General features: G+C 39.4%; 2 protein-coding genes across 3 annotated transcripts in view; both read right to left on the reverse strand.

Moving 5' to 3' along the window:
* Positions 1-2271: 2271 nt before the first annotated feature.
* Positions 2272-7738, reverse strand: rnf141 (ring finger protein 141). Of its 2 annotated transcripts, none has more exons than XM_007566003.2 (6): positions 7467-7738; positions 4783-4981; positions 4091-4199; positions 3355-3536; positions 3080-3187; positions 2272-2485 (listed from the first exon to the last, which is right to left on the reverse strand). In XM_007566003.2, the coding sequence occupies exons 2-6, from the start codon at positions 4911-4913 to the stop codon at positions 2335-2337; spliced, it is 681 nt and encodes a 226-aa protein (XP_007566065.1). In that variant the 5' UTR covers positions 4914-4981; positions 7467-7738; the 3' UTR covers positions 2272-2334. The 2 variants fall into 2 exon arrangements, with proteins under 2 accessions (XP_007566065.1, XP_007566064.1); XM_007566002.2 differs by having other exon boundaries at positions 4783-4984.
* A 607-nt stretch (positions 7739-8345) lies between these two features.
* Positions 8346-9382, reverse strand: part of LOC103147605 (alpha-1,3-mannosyl-glycoprotein 4-beta-N-acetylglucosaminyltransferase C-like) — a 5532-nt gene continuing 4495 nt past the window's right edge. The window contains exon 5 of the mRNA XM_016678545.1: positions 8346-9382. Within this exon, the coding sequence (XP_016534031.1) occupies positions 8573-9382 (810 nt within the window). The 3' untranslated portion in view covers positions 8346-8572.

The raw sequence follows: 9382 nt of genomic DNA on the forward strand, positions 1-9382 counted from the left end.
ATACTCAAACAGAACCCAATGAATTTCTGCCTCAAAGGAAACTTGGTACCAGCAGACATGAGAAAACAACAGCAGATTTACTCATGCAAACATATTTATAGAGATGAGAATTAATTTATTTTTATACAATAATATAGAGTATATTTTTCTATGTACACACGTAAGTACAATGAAAAAAACAAGAACATCTTAGAAAGCAAAGTAGGATTTTATCCGAGTGAGAAAAGCTGTCATGTTAGCCAACCCCTTCTATTAAAGTTCAAACCAATTCATCCAAAACACTTTTTGAAGGAAAATCTGAATCATGTCCCTCACAGCTTCACATCCCAGAGCTCATTTGGGACCGAGTGGGGAAAAAATGCAGGGCTTTAGCAAATGGGAAAGAAATTTGACGAAATCACTTTTCTTTGGCAGTTCAGAAAACAGGAATGTGCCTGATTTTGATTTGCGGGGGGAATAGAAATGGGAAAACCAAGATTATCTTCTTTTTTTTTTTTGCGACTTATTTAACAGTTAATGGCTTCCAGAAGGACGATCTGCCACAGGGCCTCCTGACTCAGCACTCAAAGTGGTTTAATCCAAGTCATTCCAACACAGTGGAACAATATTGCTTTCTAACTCGCATATATGCTCCCAAATATTACCACCTGTTTTAGAGGACAGTGAAGGCAACATCAGGTTTCGGTCAGTTCTGGTTTCAGTGGCGCTACAGCTCAGCTAACTCGGCCCAAACTATTACAACTCAGCAGGAAAACAGAAAACAGGACCTGATGGAAGCATGAACGTCATTCATTTTGGGCTTTTAGGTCTTTCTCCCATTGCTTAGCAACTTCGTCGCGACATTTAGCAACTTCTCAGACGAAAAAAAATTGTCCAAAATCGGAATCGGCAGGTCAGACTTTTTAAAGATTGGAGATCGACTGGCGAGAAAAACAAAAGAAAAAAAACATATAGGAGCTGAATAAAGCCAACAAAATACAACATATTTCTGTTGATTAAGGGCTGCAATGTATGATTATTTTAGTTAAGCCTTTAGAAATACATTAAATAATGCAAATAAATAATTACATTTATTTTTTACATAAGAAAATAAAGATTTTATTGCCTAAAATGCAACAATATATATAAGTATTTATTTTCCCCTTAGGATCAATAAAGTAATATTTTTAATTGAATTGAGTGTCCTTACAGTACTGTAGGTCTCTAAAGACTAGTAAAGTTAACTTTTTTTCAGATCTGCATGGGTGTTTTAACAGTTTTATCCAAATTACAGATAAAAAACAAATAGAAATTTCTTGCACAGTGAGAGTCTTGTTTGGTTTTTACTGTTTTCTGAAAATTGTTGAAAAGCCGGAGATCCTTTCTGCCCACAGACATCACATCTACGGCAACTCTATGAAGAATCTTAGAGAGGCAGTATTACCTTCAGTTGTTATAAAATTGACAAAAATATCAAATAAGACTTAAAAGAAAGTTCCCACTCTTTCTGAAACTCCGCCCTCAGGAAGTCATCCCAACATGGCTCCTCCTATTTACCAGCGTTTCATTGAGAAGTTGCTCAGTATATACTGAGCAACTTCTCAATGAAGTTCCACCAGGTGTTGCCTAATTGCTGCTGGCTAGTCTGAAGGAGCTGAGTGGAGGGCTGCTCTGTGAGGCAGAAGCTCGGAAGCTTTTAAACTGCAGCTCTGGGGAGGAGCTGTGTCGTCGAAGGCGGGGCTAGGTCCACCCAAGCATTTGGCACAGCTGAATGATATCACTGAATCTCCAAGGCAACCAAATGTGCATAGAAGAATCAAGGTAACACTCCAGTTACATTTTTAATGAAAAAAACAAAACAAAACAAAAACAAACAAAAAAAAAACATGATGACATGACAAGATGTAATGCTCAAAAAAGGTACATTTTACATAGAACTGCACCTTTAATTTCGCCTTAGGATCCACAAACTATTTCTGAAAATGAATTCATCTGAATTGTATCTGAATGTATATTTGAACCAGTTCAGATTAATCATTAAAAGCCCAAAATGATTCATGCTGATGATGGGTACATGTGAACTTCTCACCAGAGCTGCATATGTGTGTGTGTGTGTGTGTGTGTTATGGAGCACAGTCCAGTTTGGAACGACACAGAACACAGGGAGGAATACTCAGGCTGCCAAGTGCATTCTGGGAATTTGAGGCCTTGAACAGTAACATGGTGTCTGCTATTTAAACACAAATAAGACCCGACTGGTTGCTGTTTACGTGGAACATGAAGCTCTCCCAGTCAAAGTGTCACTGTGTGTTTAATTAGGTGAAGGGCTAGGCCTCCCTTACTCTGCGCAGTGTGTTAAGGCTGGTGTGGGTGGCCCGCCTCATCGGCCAGGTTCAGGATGTAGCTGACCACTTCGTCCTCCGAGGGGAAGTCGGACATCACCCAGGAGTCGTTGGCAGCCGTCACCTGCAGCCGGCAGATGGGACAGTTCCGGCTGCGGCCACTCCTGCCAACGAAGAAAACGTCACATGATGTCAACGAGAAGCCAAAATAAATGAATACGGCATAAACAATACCTTTATATCAGCAGTCACGCTGCTCCAGTGCATTATAAGCCTGGCGGTCTACCAGGCTTTACTTGTGCCTCCACCAGGCTAAGCATTGATGATTTATTTTAGTTTCTTTTTCTTTTTAAACGTTTGCATTTTTTTAAGAATTAATAGTCAGAATTACTTAAGAGTCAATTAATAGTCAGGCATTAATCTTCCAATAACATAATTATCAAGTGATATTTATAATTTCCTGTCAACTTTAAACATTTTTTAACTCAAAAACACGGCAGGCTGCTGAATGAATGACTGACCCAGCGCCCCGACCACCAGGTTTTCTGGGGGAAACCCTGACACAGCTAGCACAGCTACATTAATTTGTGGGGCTTCTGAGGGACCCGTTTGGGGACTTCTTTTATTCTGACTCTGTATTAAAGATTTAAAGGACAAAAAAAAAAAGTTTGTAAAAGTGCACCACCTCACAGTTGCTGTTTTAATCTTATTGTTCTTACATGTGAAAAAAATAAATAAAAAAACAAAGCAAGCTTCACCATTTGTCGATGCATTTCTGACAGAAGCTGTGAGCGCAGGGCAGGATGAGGTCGGCCTTTCCGTCCATGCAGATGCAGCACTCCTCCTGGTCGGTCAGCTGCTTCACCCTGCACTCAATAAAACACACCACTTCAGCTCTACAGCGCCTTGCAAAACTATTTATATCTTTAGAACACTTCAAAGGAAACGACATATGGTTTAAAACTTTTTTTCCCCTACTAATTAAAACTGTGAAAGCTCCCTGCTGAAAAAGAGCCTCTTCCTGTGTACTGACCTCCCCATCCACATGCTGGCCTGGCAGGAGTCGGTGGAGGGCAGCTGGGCGGACGAGCCCCTGACGGCGCCCTCTGCTGACAGAACCTCAGCCGCCTGGCTGGTGATGTCCCGGTACAGCTGGATGAACTGATACAGGTTCATGATGCGAGACGCCTCCACCACTCCGCTCTCCTTGTTTATCTGAGAGACAACAAATTCAAACCAGATCGTCCATCACACAAAAAGCTTAAGGAGATCAAGGCCAATTTATTGGTGTGTTCTTAATATTTTTGAAAGTTTAGACATTTTGTTTGTTCTTCTAACTTTGGGGACAAATTCAACAGGGACAACTAAATAAAAAAGAAAAACTCAAACCCATCAACAACAGTTAAAAAAACCTAAAACATGCACAATGTCCTACTGGATGATCTATATATTCCATTTCCATAGTTCTACTGCGATCCGATGTATTCTGATGAAACAGTTGTGGAGAATTTGTTTCTCTCTAAGATGCATTTTCATCTTTTTCTTTTTGTTAATAGTCACAGTAACTGAGCAAATGTGATGGAAATCTTCCACTTTAATTTCTTTAAAAATCAAAAGGTCCAACAAAGGACTGGGTCTGTAAAATTAGCCTGTTGCAAGAAAACAACAGTTGCTCTGTTTTTAGCATGTAGCATTGTTTGGTGTGGTGTCCTTCGTGAAATAAGTTTGAATTCAAACACAGTGGAATGTGGACCAGCACCGGATGTCACCTTGGTGCAGACGATCCGAACGGCCACCTTCCATAAGGCCGAAGCATCAGAACCGGGCTGGACTTCAAACAGAAGGTGCTTCTGCTGGCCGGCAGCCAGCTTGGCCGTCCTGAGAGGAGAGAAAACGTCGTAAACAAATAAAACAGATTCAACCTGAAGGCTTTCCGACAAACTTCATCCGAAGTACCAAAGTCGGCTGTCACTGACGTAAACGTGTGATGAAAAGGACAGAATTGTTTCTTAGAGAGGAGTCTGCCTGCAGAACTCGACACCCAGGCCCAGGTCGAACTGGTGTCGAGCATTTTGAGAAACTTTGAGATCAGAAATTTTATAGAAGACACGAAAAGTTTTCGACTTTTGAAACTAGAATATCTTTTATATTAATTTCAGTATTTGAGTTTTTTTGGTGGAAATGCACACCGTTGTATCAGACTATCAGAGTAGGCCTCCTTGATTAGTTTGTTAACATTTCAGCTGTTAATGCTTGTCTGAGTGGAAAAACTAAATGAAACATTAAAATCTTGAGTCATTTTCTCACTGCCCCTCCCCCCCATTGATCTGCTTTGTGGCTTTTTTTACATTTTAAGAACTGAAAATAAAGTGGCGAAATCTTGCTTCCTGTCTGCAGACTAACGTCCACAGAGCATTATTAGTATGTTCAGAGAAACGACAGAGCCAGTGCTGAGACTCACACGTCATTAAGCTCAGCCACTCTGCCCAGGAACTCCTCATAGGTCAGGTAGCCGCTCTCTCGGACCAGTCCAGCATGTTTCACCAGCTTCTCAGGCAGATGGTTTATCTGACCTGAGATTTGCTGGCCCATCCTGGAAGCAGCAGCAGCAGCACTTTACTGTCCAGCAGGGGGCAGCACTTCATTCAGTTCTGCAGCACCTGCTGGCAAAACAAACTTGTTAAAACAGATCAAATGTCCTCTAAGGCTGCGTTCACACTGCAGCCTGCAGCCACACACTTCCTGTACTTACAGGAAGGTCAGATTCTGTTGTTTTGAAATATTTGTGATAAACATGAACAGTCGTAGTGGGGAGGCTGAAAACGTACCACCTCTAGCCTAACGGCTGAATTTCTATTACTTTTGGTCCTGTGAAAATACATATTGAATGAAATTAAATGAAAAATGTATACAACTGGGTTTTAAAACTACAACTGCCAGTCACTAGTGGCATGTCAATTAAGGAGCTGACTGCTAGCAAGTTAGAACAAAATATAGATCGACTAATTAATCAGCTAAAATCAGCTGGCTAAAATTATAATAATCTATAGAGCATAAAAACAAAAACTGAATAATATTCTGCACTTTAAGAATATGTAATTTACTCAATTTATGAGGCATTTGTTTTCTGTTTTTATATTTATGTCTGTCACAATAACAAATTTTATAATAAATTGTCCTGGTGATTGTTGCAATGTTGTTGTTTTGAGACCATTTTCAAGTCATTTATTGATAATGGCATAATAATGCTAGTTCACCCTCTGAATAAACTTTAAATTTGTGCAGAACATTCCACACAGGAACTGGAAGATATTTTAAATAAAACATAAAAACCAAAGATAATTTTTTTAAAAATTAAATAAAAAGCGCTTACAACCCACACCAGAAATAAAATGGAGTGAAATGGAGTTCCTTTAAAAAAAATACGAATTATCAGAACAGAAATGATGGAGCTCATTTTCATTTATTGTGCAACTAATCGAGTCATTGCTTATTCCGACAAGCTTATTTATATTTTAATTCTCATCTGCTTTGTCAGAAACACAGGTGGAGGCCCGAGCAATCACCCGTCTCTATGACGATCACAGTGTGTGAGACTGAAGGAGTGTGTGTGTGTGTGTGGACGACTGTGTAACCTCTGGAGATGACGGTGCAAAGCAGGAATCTCATAAAATCAAGAACATCGTGAATAACCCTGAGCTTCTTCATGAGACTGCCTTACGAATGTCTTCAGGCAGAAGCTTCTTCAGATTTGCTGCAACACTGACTGCTACAAGCACCTTTGAAATATATGAGATACAAGAATATCTAATACTGGAATACTGATTGCTTTCCAGTTTTAGAAAAATAATGTTTAGATCATATTATAGATATTTATATCAAATTACAAGGTTTCCCCCAGAAAACTTGCTAAGCCTGGTGGTTGGGTGCTAGGGCAGTCATTCATCCAGCGGCCCGTCGTGTTTTTGATTTAAAAATGTTTAAAGTTGGCAGGAAATTTGAAAATATCACTTGATAATTATGTATTATTGAAAGATTGGAAGATATACCTGAACACCAACTATAACATCCTACAATATGCAAACATTGTTAAAAAAAACTTAAATAAATAAGCAATTCTTAGCCTAGTGGAGGCACAAGTAAATCCTGGTGGCCCACCAGGCTTATAATACACTGGGGGAAAACCCGAATTATATACAAAACACTAACGGATACTCAGATTTGTGGTAATCATATTTTGTTCTATGTCTAGTAAAACTAAGAGCCCAGAAATCCTGAATAGTTTCAATATTTACAGCTGTGAGGTTGCGAGAGGATAATAGGTGTGTGTAACTCATTACTTAGTTGTGTGGTTTGTTGCAAACACCTTTAGTGTGGCTGTCCAAAAACATTCAGGACATGAAAACACCGACAGTACTGTACCCAACAAACTAGGGTTGCACAATGAACCAATATTGTACAATCATAACAATGTCAGTGTGTAACAAAGTAACAAAGGACTTTGTTGGAATGAAGAGTTACTCAAATGGATGGAGCTTACACCTGACGCAGGTGATAAGATGGCATAGCCCAGAAACTAAAGTCTATCATGTCAGTAACATCGTAATAACAGCTGAGAAGGCGAAGAATGACTGAAATGTAGATAATGTACCAACAGTTGACGCAATGGCAACATTCAGCAATATTTCAGCTGGCAGATTTTCCAATATTATGCAGCCCCGTGGTAAATAAGTCTGTATAGTTTATCTAAAACTTTACTAACACATGTATTATTAAGCGGCTGTTGTAAATAAACGCCTACGTTAAAAAAAAATACATTTTATTACTATCAATATGTTAATGGACCGTTGTATACAGATTGCTGGCCAACTGAGAACCATTTGAAACCAAATAAGCTACAAAGCGAACTCAGCTCCAGCTAACCAGTTCCAATTATTATCATTTTTAAAACATTAATTTCGGACCAAACTCAACTGAACCGAACCTCGGTTCAAATTCGAAGTTCTACTGATAGGCTATCAGCTAGCAATAAGCAGCAGCTCTGCTTCAAAACCGTAGCGAACCGGCTATATGCTAGCAACGAACAAGAAACGGTGTCACCATATTGGAAATTATGACGGAGAATATTACGTTATTCAAACTCACCACTCTTTTAATCCAAAAAGTTGAGTCTTCCGTTGCTCCCTTCGCTGAGAACTTGCTTTGACAAACACAACAACACGCAGCGGCGCGGCTTGATGACGCAATCACCGTCACTTCGTTGTTCGCCGCAGGTGAATTGGGTAATTTCTGTTCGAAGGTTTTCAATATTTGTTCATAATTTACCTCCTTGTTCATGTGGTTTAACCCGTTGAATTGTAAGTAAATTGTCGAAAGACGTTTCAGGCAGTTGTGGTCTCATTTGTTTCCTGCCGCAACAGGAAACAAATGTTGCGGGAGAGAGAGAAAAAACATGATTAAAAGTCAACCCTAGTGAAGTTGTCATGTAATGCCGCACAAACGTATTCATTCCTCTTAGTCCCCTTAACTTTATTGTATTAGAATTTAATAATAATAATAATAATAATAATAATAATAATAATAGTTATTATTATTATTTGTATTTCTATGACATTATAAAAACAAATTCAAATATTCAAATACTTCGAACCTTTATACATTGTGTAATGGTGCAACCAAAGACTATTAATTTAAGATCATATCTGATAGACCGGCTGATAGAATGTTTTTTTCTCATGGAGTTTGCATGTTCTTTCGAGATAATAAATATAATATAATGTAATATAATATAATATAATATAATATAATATAATATAATATATAAACATGTTGATTTGAAAATTATCTCTGAGTTTTGTAATTTACCACCAGATGGCAGTAAAGGACAAAGCAAACGCTGAAAAACCCTTTAATTTTGGGAAATAACTATGTTCTTTAAAGTAAGGTCTTACACTTTTGAAAACTTAAAGATCTATGATCTAACTTAAAATTACTAGCACGACTTAAAAAAAAGCCACACAGTTCCAGCAATGTGTAAATATTTTTTTTATAAATAGATCCTCAGAAAATGAACATTGTATTACAAATGCCCTTATGTACACAGCAGTTCTGTTGTTGATGCTTCACAATGAAAATATACAAATCTTTAAGCAACCCATGAAAATATGGATCGGTTTAAATTTACAGCACTGTAAAAGTCCAAAATGAACTTGTTGTATCAAACTAAAAAGTACAGAAAGACCTCAACATCCCTACATTAACTGACCGACAGGCGGTGTGGTCCAGAGGCTGATAGTTCTGATGATGAGCCATTCTTTCTGACTAGCCGTGACAACTATTCTGACACACTCAATGTCAAAGCCAATCTTGTGGTCCACATCATTAATCTCAATGTTGCCCACTTTAAACTCTCCTAATGTGATGTAGGATGTACACTGTCTTCCCTGTTTGGTCTCCACAGACTTCTGGCCTACTTCCAGAGCTCCGTGGTGAAGGATGTCGTTTTGCCGATCCTCCGTCCCTGTCACTATTTTGATTCTGCTAATTTTTGTTGATTTGTTGAAGATTATGATGAAAAAGTCTCCGGTGCAGGGAGGTTTCCCCCAGAAATACTCATCAACTATACTGCTGTACGCCTTGGTGGCGTCGTAGTTCTCAAAGACGTTGATATTGGTGTAAATGCCAGCCGGGGGGTTGTCCGGGATGTCTATGGAGTCTTCCTCGAAGTCGTCATCCTTCAGTTTGTTCTCCACGCCTTTGTAGGACGAGTAGTAGCCCATGTGCTGGAACAGCGAGGGCTTGAAGCGGATCACGTCCTTTTGAGCCAGCAGGCCCCGGAAGTGGATGAGGAGCCAGTCGCAAGGCATTTCCTGGTAGAACATGAGGAGGAAGTGAGCCAGGCGGGGCAGGTCTCTGGAGTGGTACAGCTTCCCGATGTAGCCCAGCTTGGAGAACTCCATCATCACCCAGTAGGAGCCTTCTCTGGAGGTTATCACCTTCTTCAGCGCCGTCAGGAAGTTCCGGGAGCAGCGCACGTCGTCCTCCAGCATCATGTAGAAGTG

This window comes from Poecilia formosa, unplaced genomic scaffold, assembly GCF_000485575.1.
Source record: "Poecilia formosa unplaced genomic scaffold, Poecilia_formosa-5.1.2 Scaffold185, whole genome shotgun sequence".
Taxonomy (NCBI): domain Eukaryota; kingdom Metazoa; phylum Chordata; class Actinopteri; order Cyprinodontiformes; family Poeciliidae; genus Poecilia; species Poecilia formosa.